The following is a 22447-nucleotide window of genomic DNA, read 5'->3' on the forward strand; positions in this document are numbered from 1 at the left end:
AGATTTTATGTGAAGACAGCAAAGAGAGACTCTCAGCTGCTTGGCTCTGTGCAGTGGACCAAGTGCTGATCCAAGCTGGTGGCCCCGTCTGCCTCCCATCTGTGGACGCTCTCCCAGCCAGCGAGTCCCCGGGGCCCTCCTGTCACAGAGAAGATCCAGCTTCAGCACGAGACGCTCCTCCCAGGGAGCCCAGGTGAGCTGACCAGCGAGCAGAGGGCCTCTGCCTTCCTGTGCTCAGGAGTTCTGAAAGAAGAGGTACAGCTGATCTGACCCTGCCCCTCCCCCTCCCTACTCTGCAGCCTCCAAACAGATTGCTTTCCTCAGGTCATTTCTCTGCTATGAATGTGTTGTAATTAAGGTTCTTAGGAGAATGCGGAGAAGAACAATCACTAAATGTTGTTGTTGTTGTTCAGCCGCTAAGTCCTGTCCGACTCCTTGCCACCCCGTGGACTGCAGCACTCCAGGCTTCCCCGTCCTTCACTATCTCCTGGAGCTTTTACTAAAACACATGTCCACTGAGTCAGTGATGCCATCTCACCCTCTCGCCCTGTCACCCCCTTCTTCTCCTGCTCTCAATCTTTCCCAGCATCAGTGAAGTGAAGTGAAAATTGTTCAGTCGTGTCCAACTCTTTGCGACCCCATGGACTTTACAGTTTATGAATTCTCCAGGCCAGAATACTGGAGTGGGTAGCCTTTCCCTTCTCCAGGGGATCTTCCCAACCCAGGGATTGAACCAGGGGTCTCCTGCGTTACAGGCAGATTCTTTATCAGCTGAGCCACAAGGGAAGCCCAAGAATACTGGAGTGGGTAGCCTATCCCCTCTCCAGTGGATCTTCCCAACCCAGGAATCGAACCAGGGGTCTCTGGCATTGCAGGCAGATTCTTTACCAACTGAGCTATTAGGGAAGCCCTTCCCAGCATCAGGGTCTTCTCCAGTGAGTTGTCTCTTCGTATCAGGTGGCCAAAGTATTAGAGCTTCAGCTTTAGCATCAGTCCTTCCAGTGAATATTCAGAGTCAATTTCCTTTAGGATTGACCAGTTGGATCTCCATGCAGTCCAAGGGACTCTCAAGAGTCTTCTCCAACACCACAGCTCAAAAGCATCAATTCTTCGGTGCTCAGTCTTTGTGGTCTGACTCTCACATCTGTACATGACTACTAGAAAAACCATAGCTTTGACTATATGGACCTTTGTCAGCAAAGTGATGTCTCTACTTTTGAATATGCTGTGTAGGTCGGTCATAGCTTTCCTTCTAAGGAGGAAGCATCTTTTAATCACTAAATAGGGCCCCATGATGTACTGGTCACATTCCATTATAAGAAAAACTCACACTACATACGTACGTGGTTAATGACAGGTTGTATTTGGTGTCAAGGTTTTGAAAGGCACTATTTTGACATTAAAATGTGTTCTTCTCTGTATTAATGGCCTGTCTTCTGAGTTTTCTTCTCAAGGTTTTCTAAATTTTCCTCTTTAGAATGAAGAAATCTGAAAGACCTATCATACCATTCTTTCTAGCAGCTCTAAATGGAAAACAGACAAAGATGCCCATTAGTAATCTCTCACCGCACATCATACTGTTTCTATGCGATATAGCGTAATTTAGCTTTACCTTAAAAATTGACTGTGGTCTCAAATCAGTAGTTCTTACCTCCAAAAATAAAGCACTCTATTTTCTTACATTGAAAAATGCATATATATTTCTAGGTGAAAAAAGATTAGTACTAGGTTTAAAATTTTTTCTCTATTGACAACTCAAATTTTAGTCACTAGTATAATAAGAGGATCTTTCTAGTATTTTAAAAGTTGATCCAGTAGAGCTCAAAGGAGTGTCTTAAGTCTATTAAACTTTGGCACTAACAACGTCTTTTGACTTTTCTCCTTATCTACAGATAGTTTTATTTCCTAAAAGGTGTGAACATTAGTAAATTCCTACTAGCATCTTAGATGTAAAAATACTGAACTGGAACACCGTTCATTTTCCATGTCAGTGGGAACATAAGAACTGCCTTGAGGGCTCATATTTAAAAGTAACAGGAACACAAGTTAGTGGTTCTGAAACATATTTTACCATAAAAAGGAACCACCTCTTATGGGCCCAGGGGAATGACACCTTAGGAAGAGCCTCCCATTGGAGCCACCTGGCGATGGAGAGTGGACGTCTCCCTGAACACCTGCCCTTCTGGGTTCAGAGACCTCCCACCACGTGAGCCCACTGTTTAGGCAGCTAGAATCCAGTTACTGTCAGTGTAATTGTAAACACCCACCTCCTCCCACCTTGCAGCCGCAGTTAAATGCCCTTTCCCTGTAATTTCAGGCTGGGCAAACATGCATTTCTGTTGGGACATTTTAAGCCTGATGGGTGCACCAGACATCCCCAAGGGGAGGTCCAGTAGGCCCTGGGCATCGAAGTTTGGAGCTGGGGGCCAACGCCAGACAGAACCCACAGGCAACTCGAGCCTGGAGGAGCCCAGACACCTGGGATGGAGGGTCGGGCCCGGGGAAGGGAGGCACAGGAGGAGTCCAGTCAGTGTGGGAGTGGGCGAGGGGAAGCCCCTGGGGCCTGGTTGGAATGGAAATCCCCCATCGGAGTGGACTGGAAAATGACTGGCTGAGGCGACAGGAACAGTGTCCTGGGAGGACAGAGGGACAGAGGGCTGGCAGCTTCCAGGAGGTGACAGAGGATTTTCAAGTTGAAGGATAAAGCAGGGGGAAAAAAACTGGGACCACAAGGGTCTGGGGCTCAGCTGGTGGCTGGCGGGGGGAGGGGGACTTCAGGGGGAGGCAGCTATCCCACCACCCGGCTTCTTAGGCACAGAGTGTCAAACGGTTCAAAAACCAGGGCATGTTCAAAAGGAGGAGTTCCTTTCTCAACAATGAAACACAGAAATGGGCCCCTGCAGGTGGGGGCAGTCCTGACTCCCTGCGTGAGTGACAAGCGACCCCGTGCACCCCTCCTCATGGTGGGGGTGGGGGGGGGACGGAATGGAGGCAGCGGGTAGGGAGTGCGATTCTGAAGGACGGAGGAGAGGAAGGGGTTGTTTCGAGGGCTCCAGGTGAGGGCTGTGGAGCGGCCAGGGTCCCCTGAGGGGAGGAGGGGAGGGGCCAGGTCCGGAGCCCCCCAGATGGGTTGGGGGGACAGGGGGAGGGGACGAGAGCCTGGGAGGTGGGGACGGGCCTGCCGGGTGCGGGCTCCCGGGAGCCGGGCAGCGGGCTGACACGGTCACTCTCACCATCAGCGGCTCCATCTCCCTGCTGTCTTGCGGTCTATCACCACCACAAAAACACGCGCGCGCGCACCGCCACTACGTCCCGGCATGGCACGTGTGGCTCTCCGCAAACCTGTCCTGTGGCTCCAGGTGGCGGGTGTGGGGGCTCGGAGGACTGTGGGCAGGGGCACCTGGGGGCCTGGGGAGCGGCCCCGCTGTCCCGAGGCCCGCGAGCATCACCTTTCCTACCCGCAGAGGGGCAGAGCAGACACCTGGGGGCGGGGCCGACACCTGGGGCGGGGCCGACACCTGGGGGCGGGGCCGACACCTGGGGCGGGGCCGACACCTGGGGGCGGGGCCGACACCTGGGGGCGGGTGGGGAGCGGGGTGCGCGGGGTCGCTCCCCACTGCTCCTCACTCACGCGGGGAGTCTGGACTCTCTCCACCTGCGGGGACCCATTTCCGTGTTGCATTGGCGAGAAACGAACTCTACCTTTTGAACGCGACCTGGTGTTAAACCATCGGACATCCGGTGCCCAAGAAGGCCCAGGCGGGATGTGAAGTCTGCGCGCTGAGCTGCCCGCCGCCCGGCCTCCTCCCACCGCCGAGCCACACCTGACGCCTCGGGGCTGGGGGCTCGGCGTGCGCTCCTTCCTTCCCGTCAAAGGCCCGATCGATCGTCTGAGAGCCGAGAGCCCCGGCGCGCACACTTACGCGTTCTCCTTCAGCGAGGAAAGGTAGGACTCGGTGTCCGACGCGGTGATGTCCGAGTCGAGCCCGGCCAGGTAGCGGTAGACGTAGGAGAAGGTCCCGAAGGGAATGCGCGCGGGCCCGCCCTCGGGGTCCGCGGTCAGGATCTCGCACAGGTGCTTCATCGCGGTGTTCAGTGACTGGAGACGGCAGAGAGCAGGCGGGAGACGGTTACCGCAGGGATGCGCCAAGACGGACAGCAGACAGCCGCCGACAGACACCTGGGTACAGCCTACAGAAGTTCTCCCCCAAGTATGTTCTCGGTCTAAATTAAACTACGGGGAATTTACAGTTGCCACAAGAAAGAAAGACTGTTGATCAGGATGTAATTGGCCTGAAAAAGAGTTTGATTCCCAGATTCTCTCATGTTAAATGGGAATGACTCTTACAGAGGCAAGAGAAAGCCTCCATCTTGTTGACGACACACAAGGCAACACAGAACCCACAGAACTCCCGCCCCACAAAATACCTTGAGACAGAGCAAACTGTCCCCAACTAGGCCACCCATGGGGTGGGTGGGCAGGGCTGGCAGGGCCCCGAGCAGGCTGGGGGCAGCAGCAAACCTGGGTCAGTCACCCCCTCAACACCACCATCCGCCAGCATCCTTGACTTTCAGCCAGAACTTCTCCCCACCCCCACGTGGCACGAGCTTCCAGAACATTCCAGAGCATGCTGACCCCACCCCTTCCAGTCACGAGGGCATGAGGGTCTGGAGGAGCCCTGGCCAGTGTCAAACAAACACCTGGAAAGGCCCATGGAGGCGAAGGCTGGTCTTAGTACTTGATTAAAATTAGCACTAGGCTTAAATCTTTACCAACTGAGCTATCAAGGAAGCCCATAGCTCAGTTGGTAAAGATTTAAGCCTAGTGCTAATTTAATCAACTACTAAGACCAGCGTTCACCTCCATGGGCCTTCCCATAGAGAAGCAGAGACATTACTTTGCCAACAAAGGTCCATCTAGTCAAGGCAATGGTTTTTCCAGTGGTCATGTATGGATGTGAGAGTTGGACTGTGAAGAAAGCTGAGTGCCGAAAAATTGATGCTTTTGAACTGTGGTGTTGGAGAAGACTCTTGGGAGTCCCTTGGACTGCAAGGAGATCCAACCAGTCCCTTCTAAAGGAGATCAGTCCTGGGTGTTCATTGGAAGGACTGATGTTGAAGCTGAAACTCCAACACTTTGGCCACCTGATGCAAAGAACTGACTCCTTGGAAAAGACCCTGATGCTGGGAGACTGAAGGTGGGAGGAGCAGGGGACGACATAGGATGAGATGGTTGGATGGCATCACTGACTCGATGGACATGAGTTTGAGTAAACTCCGGGAGCTGGTGATGGACAGGGAGGCCTGGCGTGCTGCAGTCCATGGGGTCGCAAGGAGTCAGACACGACTGAGTGACTGAACTGAAGGCTTAAATCCCCAGCAGTTTTGCGAGATGGTAGGAAATCAGCCTTGGTGGGAGTGTCTTCGCCGAGTTCATGGCCCTTGTCCTGCCCTCAGGGAGCCAACCTCTGACATGGAGGGCTGCCGCGGCAACGGGGGTGCCTACAGAGCGCAGACGGCAAACCTCTGGAACAGACCAGAGCCCTCCAGGGCAGCTCCTGAGGGAATGAAACGTGAGCTGTGCTCACGAGGAAGAGAGAGCCAGGAAAACCCGGGGGGCCGGCGGAGGACAGTCCCCCAAGGTGGGGGCGAGGCAGCAGGTGGAGGGGAGGTCACAGGTAGACTGAATGGATCAAAGCAGCAGCCGTGTGGAAGTGAGCCCCACGGCTCAGGGATACACAGAGAGCCGGGGCCAGGCCTTAAACACAGTCATTATCTGGCCGCCTCTGCAGTCAGGAGCCTGGGCCCAGCCAGCTGGCTCCTCTGAGGCTCCAGTCGGGTGGCGGCCAGGGTCTGGTTCTCACCCAGGGGCTCGACTATTGGGGGGCCCACTACCAGCCTCCCAAGGGGGTGGGCAGAACTCACTTCCTGAGGCTGTGATATTGCAAGGGGGCCTGGCCTCTGGCCAGCTGCTGGCCGGAGCCCCCCTGAGCTCTGACAGGCTGCTGCGGTCCCCTGATACCGTGTGGTCCTCTCACCACATGGCAGCTTCTTCAAGCACCAGGGGCTGGACCAGATTCTCATGGTAAACATCAGAGAGAAATCAGTGGTGCTTCCCGCAGCAAGAGAAGCAAGGCAGGGACCTCGAAATGAGGTTCCTGCCCAGAAAGTGCGAACAGCGGGCAACGCCACACAGCAGGAATCCCCTGAGAGATGGACTGGGCATCTCACTCCTCATGGTGACCATGTGAGATGAGGTCAGGGGGGCCCAGAGAGGCCGGGTCACTCACCCAGGTAAGCCACCTGGGATGGGAATCCCACAGTCGGCATCCTGAGCCCAGCCCAGACCAGCACATCCCACCACTGGACTGGCACGGGGAGCAGGTGGTAGGGGGGTGACACGGGCCTGCCAGGGGTGCGCCTGGACCACGGATGCACACTGCCCCTGCCAGCTGCTGGGACTCGGGGCATCTGCAAACCACCGTCCACCCCCACCCCAACCAACAGCCCTGCTGAGACGGGATGCAGGGGGTGAGCGGACAACCCCACAGTCCTGACGTTAGCCCAGCTCTGGGGGCGAGGGGATGCTCTCGTTAAAAAAAAAAAAATGGTGGCATTCGTTTGTTCGTTTTGCAGGGACCACCGCACACACTGTCTCTCTGAAAGACCGTCCCCAGGGAGGACTGGGTGAACAGAGTTGTGTATTTTACAGGTTCCCAGCTTGAAACGTCTCAGAGACGCATTGGTCCATTAGATCCTGCTGTTCCAGCCCGCACAGCGGATGACAGTCATCGAAGCGGGGCTGGGGGCCTCCAGCAGGGCTGAGGAGTGGAGGAAGCTGGCAAGGAGCCAGAGCAGAAGCTCTTCTTCATGACTGCTGCTCCAGCACTTCCGAGGAAGAGGTATTTTAGGAAAAAAAAAAATGCATCCAAACATGCTGGCATCACTTCCCCCCGCAAAGATGCGATGACATTACCGGTGCTAACGTTTCCAATGCAAAGACTCACAGCAGCTTTTATATCCAGAAGGACTTGTTAGGCAACTTGCTTGGCTCGGGAACTCTGTTCCCTACAACAGCTCTCTCACTCTAACGGTCGTGGGTCCTAAGGCTACTTGCTCGCCGGCTACAAGGACCCCTCTCCCGGGCAAGCGGCCCCGCTGACCCACTGCTCGTTATTCTCTGGCTGGTGGTTGGCCCAGGAGGCGGCGGATGCAGTGTCGCCAGCCCAGTGTGCAGGCCTGAAAGTATCAGTTGCTCAGTCGTGTCTGACTCTTTGTGATCCGGTGGACTGTAGCCCTCCAGGCTCCTCTGTCCATGGAATTCTCCAGGCAAGAGTACTGGAATGAGCTGCCAATTCCCTTCTTCAGCAGATCTTCCCAACCCAGGGATCAAACCTGCATCCCTAACATCTGCGTTGGCAGGTGGATTCTTCACTGTCTGAGCCACCAGGGAAGCCCGTGCACGCCAGAGCCACGTCTCAGGTGCGAGCGGAGATGCAGGAGAGACCCAGCCTCCCAAGTGCGTGCAGTGCTGGTCCTGTGGGTCCCTCCAGTCTCCGAGTTCCCGCTGCGGTTCTGATGACACCGCGAGCCACCTCACCGCCCTCATGGCCCCTTTCAGCTGCAGCGAATGAACATGGGCCACACTCTGCCTGACCCTTTGAACACAGTCAGGACACAGTACGGGGGCACTTGCTCCTGCTCGGTGGCCAGAGCGCCGGGGGGGGACACCCGACTCAATGTCGGGCAGCGGCACTGACCCCCAGATCTCATATTTAAAGAAGCACCACCCCGCCCCCCGTTTCACTTCCTTTCCTCACAAGCTTCCTCATTTACAGCGTGGGCCTGGGGCTCGTGGCCAGCGCCACGGTTCTCGGACGTGAGTGAAGCCAGTGCCTTGGGCTGAAGGGGCGGAGGGGCCAGCACTCCCAGCATCCGCTGATCCCACCGCCCCCAGCCCCACAGAGCGGACGCTCAGCCGGGCGTGATGGGTAGGGGCAGGTGAGCAAGGGGCCCGCGGGCAGCTGTCTCCTTGCTGGGAGGCAGTTAGTACACGAGCCGCGGCCTGAGGCGCACACGCAGGGGTGAGCATCTCCGGGCGGGCTCGCAAGGCCCCACTGGGAACCTGAACCAGGGGAGAGCGCAGCCTGGAGGGGACCAGACGCCACCTCCAGCACCCAGGGCCCGGCGGTGCTGAGAGACAGCAGGGCCCACGGGCGGCCTGCAGCTGGGTGGGGTGGGGGTGAGACCTCCAGGGTGAGCGCTGGCGGCAGGCTGGCACACAGTGTTTCAGGGAGCGGGTCATCTTAGGGCAGGGCTGCCCTGGGGGCTCAGACGGCAGAGCATCTGCCTGCAATGCGGGAGACCTGGCTTTGATCCCTGGGTTGGGAAGATCCCCTGGAGAAGGAAATGGCAACCCACTCCAGTACTCTCGCCTGGAGAATTCCATGGATGGAGCAGCCTGGTGGGCTACAGTCCATGGGGTCCAAAGAGTCAGACATGACTGAGCAACTTCACTTTCTTTCTTCTTTTCATTTTAAGGGTATAAAATGGTATCAAAGGGAAGGCCGAGGAGCTGTCACTCTCTGGGGTGTGTCCCAGTCTGTGGGCGGCACTCCGCCTGGGCTACAGAGTCATCACAGGGGTCCCTCCACCCCCAGTGTCCATCAGGAGCAGCGCCTCCGGAGCCCATGGTCTGGGTTGGAGTCCCGCCCCACTGCCTCTCCCCACCGCCTCTCCCCGCCGCTGGGAGCTGCTCTGCTCAGCCCTCCAGCCCACGGGTTCCGAGATCAGGACTTTCCTCAGGGGGCTGCTCGGAGGATTAAAGAGAAAAAGGACAAGGGCTCCGAACATTCCCACACCTGGTGAGAACCCTGGAAACGATGGCCATCCGTAAGCAACACGTTCCGATGACACGTGTATTTGCAACTGTACACACAGAGGGACACTCCCATGAATGAGGACGTTCAAAAGCTTTCCAAAGATGAGCCAGAGCTGGGTGAGCAGTTTGTCAATACAGACTTTCTCTGTCCTATGTGGGGCAGCTAGGAAGGTGGACTTGGTCCACGACTGTTTTGCTGTCGTGATTTAGTCCCTCAGTCGTGTCCGACTTTGTGACTCCATGGACTGCAGCACACCAGGCCTCCCTGTCCAGCACCAACTCTCGGAGTTTACTCAAACTCATGTACATCGAGTTGGTGATGCCATCCAATCATCTCATCCTCTGTCATCCCCTTCTCCTTCTGCCTTCAATCTTTCCCAGCATCAAGGTCTTTTCAAATGAGTCAGTTTTTGGCATCAGGTGACCAAAGTATTGGAGTTTCAGCTTCAGCATCAGTCCTTCCAATGAATATTCGGGATTGACTGCTTTGATCTCCTTGCTGTCCAAGGGACTCTTAAGAGTCTTCTCCAGACCACAAGTTTGAAAGCATCAATTCTTCAGTGCTCAGTCTTCCTTATGGTCCACTTTCAACTTTTTCGTGTTAATAAAAAAGATCTCCATACTTAAAAAAAAAAGATGAAAACTGTTGATCCACCTCTTAGGGCACTGATGGGGCAGCAGAAACGTAAGGTGAAGGTCACAACGCAGACCTGTGGTCATCTCACCCAGCAAGCATGCACCTTGGGAGACAGGCACCCTGCCACGGCCGAGGTTCCTGGGGCAGAGACCCTGATGCTCTTGCTCCCGTGCTCCACCCCAAATCACATCTGAAGCTTCCACTCGAGAACCAGAGCAGCACTTGGGGCTCGGAGGATATACGAGATGTCATCCCATGGGGCGTGGGGTGTCGAGATCCCCCGGCACTCAGAGCAAAGCCCACAACAAGCTGCAATCGACAAACATCCATGGAAGGAATGAGACTTATGGCTCGGAAATCTCAGAGAAGGTTCCAGTCTTTGCAGAGGACTCAACACATCCAACTAGAGAGACTCCAAAGACAACCTGAAGAGCCACAAGCCACGAGATGCCATGGGTGGAGCAGCCGGAGTCGCTGTATCACAGCAACCAGATGCCAGCTTCACAGCAGTCCTGCGTGCGGAGAAGTGGACAGCAGTGATCCATGAGAAATTCCTCCTTCTCATCTCGCTTCAATTCTTCACTGGCTCCTTTCTGAACGTTCCCTTCTTCTAAGCATAAAGACAAGTGCTAAGGTGCCAGTCTGCATGAAGAACTGTCTCCAGGAAATCACAGTGCCGGGCTCCTGGGGCATCTCCAAGCTGTCCTGCCAACATGGGCAGCGGTGGGTCAACAGAGCACGTGTCCCCTTGGGCCTGGCCCCTCCCGGCCCCCGTGGACCCACAGCTAGCCCTGCCCTGGGTTTTTCTTTTTGGGGCGGGGGGCAGGCCAGGACGGAGCAGCCACCCCAGGCTCTGAACTCTTCCTGGCAGAGGAGCAGGGGACGTTCACACTTGAACCCCCTCCCCAAGGTCGGCTCCCCGCAGAGAAAGAGGAGTCCATGGCCCACAGCAAAGACTCTGGGCCGAGGCAGCTTAGTCAGGGGTCTATGCCAGACCCCCCACGGGCTGACGGGCTGAGTGTTAGGGGAAGAAAAGAGAAGTGAGTGTGATCTTTCCCTGTCACTTGCCCAGGCTTCAGTCCGGAAGGGAAGCTCCATCCTTAACAAATGTCTCCATCTAGCGTCACGTCCCACACACAGCTAAGAGGCCTCCTCTTGGAAAACACGAGCTGGTCTGGTTTGAAATCGAGCGCCTGATTCTCCTGATTCGGGAGGGAGGACTTACAAAGATGGATCCCCCCAAAAGATGAAATATTCTGATTTGCCATATTTATAAAAATCTAAGCCTCAAAAACCAAGCTTAGAGGAATAAACCATCAAATCAAATATTAGGTATTCATTTTCTATTATTAAAATCTCCCTTTGCCGGAGCTCCAGAAGAACAAAGCCACATAAAATTTCCTCCAGGAACTAAATGCGTCTTTGTCCTTCTCAGTGACACCCGCTGTGATTCTCCTCAGTGGCCTCGAGCCCAGAGAGAGGCAGCAACTGGGTCTGGGTCGTCCAGCCCGGGCTCGCGGGAAACGCCACCTGTGGGCAGGAACACCACCAAAGGGAGCAGCCAGCCTGACTCTCAACTTCTCTGGGGTTTCTGAGTTTCTCGCTGGGGCCGTGAACAGAGTTGGTAAAGTACACGATATTCACAGAGCAAGCACTACACGGCAGAGGAGGGTGAATGAACCACAGCGTCTGTAGCCAGGCTGATGAATCAAGAGAAATCAAATTTGGAATCAAAGAAAAGTTCCAGAAGATTCAGTTCAGTTCAGCTCAGTTGCTCAGTCGTGTCCGACACTTTGGACCCCATGAATTGCAGCATGCCAGGCCTCCCTGTCCATCACCAACTCCCGGAGTTTACCCAAACTCGTGTCCGTTGAGTCGGTGATGCCATCCAGCCATCTCATCCTCTGTCGTCCCCTTCTCCTCCTGCCCCCAATCCCTCCCAGCATCAGGGTCTTTTCCAATGAGTCAACTCTTCACATGAGGTGGCCAAAGCATTGGAGTTTCAGCTTCAGCATCACTCTTTCCAATGAACACCCAGGACTGATCTTTAGGATGGACTGGTTGGATCTCCTTGCAGTCCAAGGGACTCTCAAGAGTCTTCTCCAGCACCACAGTTCGAAAGCATCAATTCTTCTGCGCTCAGCTTTCTTCACAGTCCAGCTCTCACATCCATATACATGACCACTGGAAAAACCATGGCCTTGACTAGATTAGTGACAACCTAAAGTTAAAACCAGCTAAAATTAAATCGAGTGTTTCTTAGGGGTTCATACATGCTCAGCGGGAAGCAGAAGCTCAGGGCAGCTGATGCTTGACGAGGTGGCGGTGGGTGGGGCACAGTGCGGGGATGGGATGGGAGGTTAGCTGCAGGCGGTTAGCTGTTAGTGGTCCTGTGAGGTAGTATCAAACAAGGTAATTCTAAAGAGTTAAAATGGAATCAAGGAGGCTCGCGCAGGGACCCAAGATGAGGGTGCCCCATGAAGCGAGGACTAAAGATTAGCCAGGTATGTGCTCTGGGGTCCATAGACTGAAGGGACGGGGGTGTCGCACGCTTGGTCTCGGCGGTAAAGGGAGCTGGCTCTTTTCTCAGTCCTTTTCTTCACACACTAAAGCAGACCTTCTCCCAGGACTTGCCTCCTGTGTCTCACAGGGTGACTCAAATTCTAGAGCTGAAGGTAGGCGCTAGATTTGCAGCCCCTCTCCACCACACCCACCGCCCTTCTCAATTCACAGACGGGAGGGAAGTCTGTGTCTTCAGTCCTAAACCCGTATGGGCTATACTTCTCAACATCAGTGAGGTATCTGCTGTAAGTTACTAATAAATGATTTTAACTAAAACAGAAGATAATTTTTTTCCTTTTTGCACAGGAGGGAAGTCTATCAATGTGTCAAATGACGTGTAGTTTAATAAAAGTCATCGATGCGTTCTCTTCTAAACATACTTTCACGGTATCTACACGTTTTGTCTACTGTTAACATCTTTTACGTTGAGGCACTCATAAGTATTTAACTTCTGTAAGTTAAAGTAACTACCAGCCTAAAATATAATAAGCATCTGAAAAATATTGCCTAAGACAAAATGACTAAAGTCATGAGAGTTACTAAAGTGATGAGAGTGTTCTTACAGTTATTGAAACACCTAAATTATTTGGACGGCAGGCCCATGATGACTCAGAATTATTAATAGGCTATTTATAGGTACGTACCCCACCAAGCATGCTGCATCCAAGCGCTAAAAATTTTATCCACTCGATTTTATCTTCGCAAGGATCCAGCTGCAGGAGAGCTCTGAATTTTTCTACAGGCAGGCACAAATTTTTCCATTTCTGCTCAAGATCTGCTATGTCCACATATTCCTTGTGGCTACACTGTTTGGAAAACACAGTATGATATAATCAATGTTAAGTTGAAGACCCAAGAAATAACATAATGCTTGTGAAGATTTAAACAGAGTACCCATCCCCATTCAAAGATGAACTCTGAATTCACAACACCGTTAGCCCACTGCTAGGGGAAGGGAGCGGGGTGGGGTTGTGTGTATGTGTGTGTCATGGGAGCTGGGGTACATGAGCAGGGAAGCGGGGGGGGGGGGGGGGACTGTGAACTACAGACTGGCAACAAGTTACTTCTTGAGAGAAAAAAGGATGTGGAGCGAACATGGCATAATGTCATGACTTACTGAAACGGGCACGCAGACATGGGGTGCCTGATTCTCTACTCTCTGTCCACAACACTTCACAACACAAATAAACTTCAACAGACCAAATGAAATCCAACTCCACAACATGCTAACAGTTAAATGGGAGAAATTTTAACGCTGAAAATAAAAGTATTCCTTTTATTTTAAGGAACTATTTTAAGACAACTTGATGAAAATGGGTGACTTCTGTGATCTGTAGCAGTATTCCACGTGGAAGACCTTTGAGGAAATTTCTCAAATTTGTCTTTGCCCAAACTACCCCTCCCTTTCAGTGGTTAAGCAAGAGAGCCATGGGAAAATCCCGTGTGTAGAAGTTACTGCACCCTGGTCAGGAACACAGAACTTCAAATGAATAATGTGGACAAAAGCCACTTTAAAACTCAGGGCTCTACCACTGATCTCAGTTTTGGTAATATGGCCTGATCATTCCGATAAAATACACTTTCTATGAACTCTCCAAGTGAGTCAGTGGGTCTCAAGGGCTTTCAGGAGGGTTGGAAACCAGATATCCCTTCAGATGAAGAAGGTGGAGGATTATCATATTTAGCATAGTGTTTATAAACACATATTTCAAGAAAGATCTTGCAACCCCCATGTCTGAAATTCCATATTTCCAAACCTTTCATTTCAGTCCAGCAGCCTCTTGCACCTTAATGCAAGTACTTTAAAAAAAGTGGATGTCTATATAATCGTGAACAGCAATCTTGGGTTCTTTAAACCAGAGGAAGGTCACTGAATTTAAGATTCCTTCCTTGAGTAAACCTCGAAGGTTCCCCGCAGGGGACACAGGACTGTGGATGGATGACCGTGGAGGTCCTGCAGCTTTATCTCAAGCTCAGCTGACTGATCACAGACTCTGATACCTGCTTGTGTAAAACTTTAAGGAGCCCTTGAGTCAGGCCTGTGTCTGTTTTCTGAGTGGCCATGGGCATTTCGATTCTGTCCTTCACGGGCAGTGGATCTCCTCTTGACAAAGCTGAGAAATACCTGAAACAACAACAGACATCGCTGAAGCCTCACTGACACACGAGGCTGTTCAGTCGCTCAGTAGTGTCTGACTCTGCAACCCGATGAACTGCAGCCCACCAGGCTCCTCTTGTCTGTGCGATTCTCCAGGCAAGAATACTGGAGTGGGTTGCCACTTTCTTCTCCAGTGGATCTTCCCGACCCAGGGATTGAACCCACGTCTCCTGCGTTGGCAGGCGGACTCACTGACACAGCCCCAAGTTCAGGCACTTTCATCAGCAACCCCAGAGGGAGACGGTGACAAAGGGGGAACCGGGCTGGGGCCCCTGGCTCGGGCTCTCCTCCTGGCTCCTCCACTCAGCTCCTGGACTTCACCTTCTCCTGTGCCTCAGTTTCCCTGTCTGCACCATGGGGACAACAGCAGCTCCAGACTCAGGGACCCCCTGTCTGGCACACCTGGGGGGCTCCAGTAACGCGTGCTACTTTTATCAAGTAAACACCCATCCAGGTCCAGGGACGCTGCCAGAGGAGGTGGAGGTCAGGGCCCCACATGAATCCGAGTGCAAGGTCACGTGCAAGGTCATGCCACTTTGACAGTTGCAGACTTGGCCCTGCTGCTTTTTGAGGGGCAGGATTTCAAGCATCTCTGCCTATTCAGGACTGAGACCCCCCGGAGCAGGGAATTCACCTGATTGGCTGAGTCAGGTGCCAACATTCCCTACCCTTCACTTTTCCTGCTTGGTACTTTTTTTCCCTTAATTGTTCCTTTCTGGGACATGGATATGGCCGCTAATCCTGGGACCAAGCAGGGCATGGAGACAGTTTGGGGCAACAACTCAGGAGGGGGTGCACATCGGGTTTCTGGAGGGGGGAGGGGTGTTATGTGGGGTCTCTGCAAAACTTTCCCCCCTGGGGCGCATGTCAGTGGAGACCGGCTCCTGAAACAACGACATTTGCTGCCCACGTCACTCTCCCACCATCAAAGAAATGACATATCCAGGAAAATAAAACACTAAACCATCCAGGGTCACAGCAAATAATATAAAAGATATGAAAAACTGTACTTACCCAAGGGGAAATGTGGAGAGAAGGGATAAACTGGGAGACTGGGAAACTGGGAGATAAAGTGGGAGACATACACCCACTACTATATAAAAATACATGCAACTAACAAGGACCAACTGTATATGTATAGCACAGGGAACTCTACTCAACATTCTCTAATAACCTACGGGATAAAGGGGGCTTCCCTGGTGGCTCAGATGATAAAGAATCTGCCTGCAATGCAGGAGACCTGGGTTCGATCCCTGGGTTGGGAAGATCCTCTGGACAAGGCAATGGCTACCCACAACAGTGTTCTTGCCTGGAGAATCCCATGGACAGAGAAACCTGGCAGGCTATATAGTCCATGGGTCGCAAAGAACTGGACATCACTGAGTGACTGATACATACACACACATACATATGGGTAAAGAATCCTGAAAAAAAATGGATATATGTATAACTGAATCACTTTGCTATATACTCAAAACTAGTAAAGCATTGTAAATAAACTCTACTCCAATAAAAAAATTTTAATATATGAATAATTAGAAACATCTCAGAACATGTAACAAAGTGTAGGTAAACAGACATTCACCAGACTAAATTTTACATCTCACCCCCTTTTTCTCTCTCCACCCCTCAAATTCAATTTTGTTTTCATGCTTTTAGGACAAATCCAGTCACGTTTTGTTAACTTGATGGTTTGAGGGAAAGTTAAAAGGCAGGCAGCTGTGAGTTAGACAAATGTGGATCTGAAGACCTAAAGGACCAGGCTGGGGGAAGGGTGCTTCACTTGGTCATGTTAATCCTAACTGGGGTTTTCACCTATTGTCACCCTGCTTATTTCACTTATATGCAGAGCACATCATGAGAAATGCCGGGCTGGATGAAGTAAAAGCTGGAAAGAAGGCTGCAGGGAGAAATATCAACAACCTCAGACATGCAGAGGACACCACCCTTACGGCAGAAAGTGAAGAGGAACTAAAGAGCCTCTTGATGAAAGTGAAAGAGGAGAGTGAAAAAGTTGGCTTAAAACTCAACACTCAAAAAACTAAGATCATGGCATCCGGTCCTGTCACTTCATGGCGAATAGATGGGGAAACAATGGAAATGGTGACAGACTTCATTTTTGGGGGCTCCAAAATCACTGTGGACAGTGACTGCAGCCAAGAAATTAAAAGACGCTTGCTCCTTGGAAGAAAAGCTATGACCAACCTAGACAGCATATTAAAAAGCAGAGACAAAAACAAAACAAAAGCAGAGACATTACTTTGCTGACAAAGGTCTGTATAGTCAAAGCTATGGTTTTTCCAATGTATGGATGTGAGAGTTGGACCATAAAGAAGGCTGAGCACCAAAGAATTGATGCTTTTGAATTGTGATTCTGGAGAAGACTCTTGAGAATCCCTTGGACTGCAAGGAGATCCAACCAGTCCATCCTAAAGGAGATCAGTCTTGAATATTCATTGGAAGGATTGATGCTAAAGCTGAGACTCCAATACTTTGGCCACCTGACACAAAGAGCTGACTCATTGGAAAAGACCCTGATGCTGGGAAAGACTGAAGGCGGGAGGAGAAGGGGACGACAGAGGATGAGATGGTTGGATGGCATCACTGACTCGATGAACATGAGTTTGAGCAGACCCTGGGAGATAGTGAAGGACAGGGAAGCCTGGCGTGCTGCAGTCCGTGGGGTTGCAAAGAGTCGGACACGACTGAGCGACTGAACAGCAACAACCCAGACTACCCCTCATCAGCCATCCAAGCAGCGCCCAGGCTCGGGGCGGCCTCTAGAGCAGGGCCCCCTCCCCAGGAGGCACGGGCAGTGCCTGGAGGCCCCGCTGGTTTTCTCACCCAGGGCTGACTGGTGCTGCTGGCGCCTGGTGGGTGCAGGTCACCAGGCTGCTAAGGGCCCTACAGTGCACAGGACACCCTCACACTCCCCTAAAGAGCTGCTGGGGGCTGCAGGCAAGAAATTAAAACATGCTGCTCTTTGGAAGAAAAGCTGTGACCAACCTAGACAGCATGTTAAAAAGCAGCACTTTGCCCACAAAGGTTTGTATAGTCAAAGCATCATCAGAGCCAGGGCGGAGGAGGCCTGCTTGAGTGGCCAGGCCAATTTATGTCACATGCACAGAAGGCACATGTGAGCAAAAGCCTTTAGGGCTCAATGACGTAATAAGGGACAGCCAATGGGCTGCGGAGTCACAGCAGAGGCTGGGAGCCAGGCTGGCCCACCTTTGCCTCCTGACCCTCCCGGAAGTGCCTGCTAGAGCCTTCCACACAAAGTCACTTCCATGCACTTCCTGGCTCCCTGCTTGGTTTCTCCTTGTTTTTCCTTCCTATGTCTTTGCGTCATAGGCTATTTCCTCTCCTACCTTGTCTTAGCCCCAATCGCTACAAAATCTTTCAAAGACCACTTCACGTTCTTCTGAGCAACATCTCTGCATAACAGATTCTGTTCTGAGCGAGCAGAGACACGTGAACAATGCTTGCTTTTTCTTCTCAACTCCAAAATTGTTCTTAAGATGAAATTAGCTGCATGGAACATTCAGAAGGTTCTTGATTAAGCCTTTTCAATTAAAGTGAAGCTTAAAAGAGTTGCCTCTAAAGTGTTACCAAATATAACATTCCAAGGGGAAAAAAAAAGATTAAATCTTGGAAGGTTTGGTAAAGTACAAATAAACTCTTTTGAAACAGCAGTATCTTTTATTTAGACTTGAATAATGGTTAAAACCAGAGGCCACAGACTTCCCTGGTGGTGGCCCAGCGGATGGGAATCTGCCTGCAGATGCAGGAGACACCGGTTCAGTCCCGGGTCGAGGAAGATCCCACATGCCACAGAGCAACTAAGCCCAAATGCTGCAACTACTGAAGCCTGTGCGCCCTAGAGCCTGTGCTCTGCAACAAGAGAAGCCACCCCAGTGAGAAGCCCGAGCAGAGCAACTAGAGAGTAACTTCAGCTCTCCACAGCCAGGGAAAGCCAGTGTACAGCAACAAAGACTCAGCATAACTAAAAAGAAAAAAAACAGATAGAAAATGAATTATTAAAAAAAAAAAAAAAACCCAGAGACCACAATTTTGGGCAAGAACCTTGAGAGAGTCTTTCAGAAGCATGTGTCAGAGGTAAAGTGCTGGTTAACCAGCAGCCTCGTCTGGTAGGTGCAGTGAGGGCCCCAAAGATACCCTGGCCCTGATCCTGGAAGCTGTGGATCTTATTTTACCTGGCAACAGGGAGTTTGCATGTATTTTGAGCAAATACATGCTCAAATTTTGCATGCATTTTGAGCAAATACATGTATTTGAGAGAGGATTTTGAGTTGGGAACTCCATCCAGGACTATCTGGATGGTTCCTAAATGCAATCACAAGTGTCCCTAGAGGAGGGAGGCAGAGGTACCCGTGAGAACGCCACAGTGCTGGTGATGGAGGAAGGGCCCAGGAGCCCAACAACACAAGGAATGCAGCTCCAGAAGCTGGAAAAGGCAAGGGGAGGGGCCAGATTCTCCCCCCGAGTCTCCAGAAAGAACAAGTGAAAGTGAAAGTCACTCAGTCGTGTCTGACTCTTTGCGACCCCATGGACTATACAGTCCATGGAATTCTCCAGGCCAGAATACTGGAGTGGGTAACCTTTCCCTTCTCCAGGAGATCTTCCCAACAACCCAGGGATCGAACCCAGGTCTCCCAAGTTGCAGGCGGATTCTTTACCAGCTGAGAGCAAAGCCCCGGCGATATCCTGAGTGTAGCCTGGTGGAACTGATTTTGGACTTTTGGCTTCCAGAACTGTGAGAACAGAGATGTTTGTTGTTTTAAGCCATCACATTTGGTGGTTATCTGTTACAGCCGTCCTAGTAATATATCACTTTGGCCATACAATTTGTAGAGAAGTTCAGCAAAATTTGACACTCTCATTACTAAAAAAAAAAAAAAATTAAGTTAAATTTCTACTGATTCTTGTGACCACAGACTTGAGTTTCTGAGTCAGAGTCTGTTTACTACAAAAGGACAAAGAGCTTTCCTGTAAAAGCACCAGGATTTATTTTAATAATTCTAAATTCTGCTGGGGCAAAGAATCTGCCTACCAATGCAGGGGACGCAAGAGACCTGGGTTTGATCTCTGGGTAGAGATCTCTGCCTGGAGAAGAAACGGCAACCTACCCCAGTATTCTTCCTGGAAAATTCCACGGACAGAGGAACCTGGTGGGCTACAGTCCAGAGAGTCACAAAGAGTCGGACACAACTGAGCAGGGCTGAGTGCACACACACACATAGACACACATACAGATACACTCACACACAGACACACACACACACACACACAAAAGGTCTGTTGACTTGTGACTTTAAAAGTATTGATAATCTGTTCCTGGAAATAGTTAGAATGTTTGCTGCAAGAAACTGTGAAGTCTCTGGTGCTGTGAATTATGATGGACAGAGTTTAACCTTATAGCATTCTTGGGATATTTAACTGGAGCCAGTCCCTCTGGTTCCAACAAACTCAACAAGTACCTAATCCTGGAGGATGCTCTGATGATAAGGAACATAAGCGTAAGATTTCTCTTTGTAAAATCATTTCACAAGTAAAACAAAGGGACTGTGACAGTTTGACTTTTATAACACAATGCAAAAACTTTTCTCCCGTGTTACTGCTTTACAAATTTCAGTCTACCTGCATAAACAACACTCTCCAAGAATTGAGGTGTCACTACTTCATAGATAAATGGGCATTGTACAGTAATTTCTGGTCTCATGGTCAATAATGCATGATGTTTCCTAGAGAGATACTTAGGTGTAGATGCCACCGATGCTAAGTTCTGTCTGTGTCCTGAGGGTTGGCCCACTGGTCCAGGTAGGAGGGTTCATTAGGCACGACTGGACATGCCGATGGGCTGGCTCTTGCAGGTGCTGGCCCAAGGGGGGCTTACCCCGCGGACCACTGGAGCACGTCGGCGGGCTGGGTGCGGATCGCAGCCTTGGTGAACTGCTTCAGGATGTCCGGCAGTTCGGGGGGGATATGGATCTGCTGAGCGCAGAACATGGTGTCGGGAAGCGGCATCACTCTCAGCAGACCAGAACCAAGCTGGAAGAACCAAGGTGTGCTGCGGAGGGGGAAGGGGGAGAGGAAGGGCGGATCGGTCAGCCTGGAGCGCGCGGGAGACGCGTCTGCCAAGGGGCTCCGGGGCTGGGGTCCCAGGTCCCGAGTTTAGAGCCTGGCCGGGGCCGGGGGTCTGGGGCAGGGCCGGGGTCCCGGATTCGGAACCAGGTCGGGGCCCCGGGGTAAAATTGGGCCAGGCCAGGCCGTCAGTGTCTCCCTGGGTTTGGAGTGGGGCCCCGACGGGGTGGGGGTGGGGGGTCTCAGATTTGGAGGGGGGCCAAGGGGCCGGCGTCCCGAGGTGCGGGCGGCGAAGTGCCCTTACCGCTCCTGCGCAGGCTCCTCTGAAAGCGAGGGCCAACCGCCCTTCTTAGCAACAGCCCAGAAGCTGCAACCCGGCGTTATTGTCGCGCACCGGTAACCAGGCAACCGAGACGCGCGCTCGGGCTCCGCCCCTCTGGATCGCGCAGGCGCACACGCCTCGAGCCGGGCCTATCGGCCGCTAGTGCGGGTCTGGGCTGGGGTGTCGGGGGGATCAGTGCGCTTGCGCAGTCTGGCTTCGGCGCCAGCTTTGCATAAACGGGTAGTTTACAGATGCACGAAAGGGACATTTCATTTAAAAAGGAGGACGTTTGGATCGATTTCCCACTACCAACTGTGAGCGGCGAATTCGCAAAAGGCCCACCTTTCCTTTGCACTGCCTCCGTGAAGCTTTAGAACGAGACGTCTCGTGGCCTCCGTGGAAGGAAGCCGTTGAGGTCCTGGGGGCTGACCTGTGCCCGCGGCCCGAGCCTCCCTGCGGGAACCTGGCCTCTGCGCTCCGGGACACGCGCCCCTGGCCGTTTGTCCAGCACGTGTCTGACCTCCACGCCTTCGCATGCGCTGTTCCCAGTGGCCCGGACCCAGTCGGCACCCTTGGTAAACTCATTCTTGAGTGGCATGGACTTGGATTTGGGTGGACTCCGGGAGTTGGTTATGGGCAGGGAGGCCTGGCGTGCTGCGGTTCATGGGGTCGCAAAGAGTCGGACACGACTGAGCGACTGAACTTAGAGAGTGGCAGTTTCCAGCTCAGATTTTAACTTGTTTTCCTAAATAAGATGGTGGGATTGAGCCGATCTAATTGGGTCTGGGAGAAAATAAGCTACTTTTTCCCGATACAGTAGCTTTGGGGTCCAAGGGTAGGAGAAGCAGTTCCATTCTGGTGGATGCTGACTCGGGCAGCAATGTGAAGCCTAGTTTCCAGGTCTCCTGGCTGGCTACTGCAAGGTGCCCTAACACTCACACTGGGAAGAACAGGCCTGAGACCGACCTTTCCTCGCCCACCTCCAGGCACGAAGACCAGGCTAAATCGGTAGACTGAGCTATCTCCAGCAGGGGCCACCGACAAGCCCTCCTTGCTTCCCTAGAGGCATCAGGCCTGAAACACAACTTCTGACTGGGCAACTTACCAAATGAAGCCTACCTAAGTGAAGGCACACGATTCCAAATTCAGAGCACTTGCAAAACTGAAAATAGGCACTATTTAGCGTTAGGGGAAATCAAGGAATTTCATACACTGAGAGAAGTGTTAATGAGGCAATGTGGCACTTTAAATATGTTTGATGATCTAGCAATCTCCTAGGAATCTATCCTACAGAAATACTAGTAAATATGGACAAAAATGTTTAGCATTTAATAAAATGAGTTAGTTAACAGTCTTTCAGAAAACATAAATCATGATCTTATTCACACAATGGAATACAATACAGCTAAAAATTTTCCAATGGGACAGCTACTTATGTACTGAGATAAAAAAGATGTTCAGAAATATGAAGTGAAAGAAGCATGCCGCAGAGCTGCCCAGGGCTCATGCCACCCGACACGGGTGTTGACAAAAGTACCTGTGGACGCATGCTTACGTGGAGTCTGGAAGCAAACACCAAACTACTGACAAGCGCTTGCCTCTGGAGGATGGTTTTCAGGTTTTATGTTAACCATATACACATTATTTTGATTCTGATTCATTCATTCACTCAGCACTATTTACTGAATGCCCAATATGTCCCAGTACTGAAATACAGTAAAAAAAAAAAAGTAAAATGAAAGTCGCTCAGTCATGTCCCCACGAACTGTACCCTGCCAGGCTACT

The 22447-nt window shown here is 51.9% G+C and overlaps 1 protein-coding gene across 1 annotated transcript; it reads right to left on the bottom strand.

The window, feature by feature from the left end:
- Positions 1-1352: 1352 nt before the first annotated feature.
- On the bottom strand, positions 1353-20723 carry ROPN1L (rhophilin associated tail protein 1 like). Its single transcript, XM_061129783.1, has 6 exons — positions 20645-20723; positions 20153-20326; positions 14082-14205; positions 12725-12886; positions 3924-4099; positions 1353-1523 (listed from the first exon to the last, which is right to left on the bottom strand). Exons 2-6 carry the CDS (start codon positions 20281-20283, stop codon positions 1460-1462), a joined length of 657 nt encoding a protein of 218 aa, XP_060985766.1. The 5' UTR covers positions 20284-20326; positions 20645-20723; the 3' UTR covers positions 1353-1459.
- Between the last annotated feature and the right edge of the window lie 1724 nt (positions 20724-22447).

Source organism: Dama dama, chromosome 25, assembly GCF_033118175.1.
Source record: "Dama dama isolate Ldn47 chromosome 25, ASM3311817v1, whole genome shotgun sequence".
In the NCBI taxonomy this organism is placed as follows: Eukaryota; Metazoa; Chordata; class Mammalia; order Artiodactyla; family Cervidae; genus Dama; species Dama dama.

Excerpts from the sequence above, each read along its gene's own strand:
- ROPN1L (XM_061129783.1), bottom strand. The coding sequence starts at position 20,283 with ATGCCGCTTCCCGACACCATGTTCTGCGCTCAGCAGATCCATATCCCC. Across the intron at positions 12,887-14,081 it reads TTAAAGTTTTACACAAGCAG|TGTAGCCACAAGGAATATGT; the intron begins GTATCAGAGTCT and ends TTTTCCAAACAG. Across the intron at positions 4,100-12,724 it reads GATGCAGCATGCTTGGTGGG|TCACTGAACACCGCGATGAA; the intron begins GTACGTACCTAT and ends TGCCGTCTCCAG.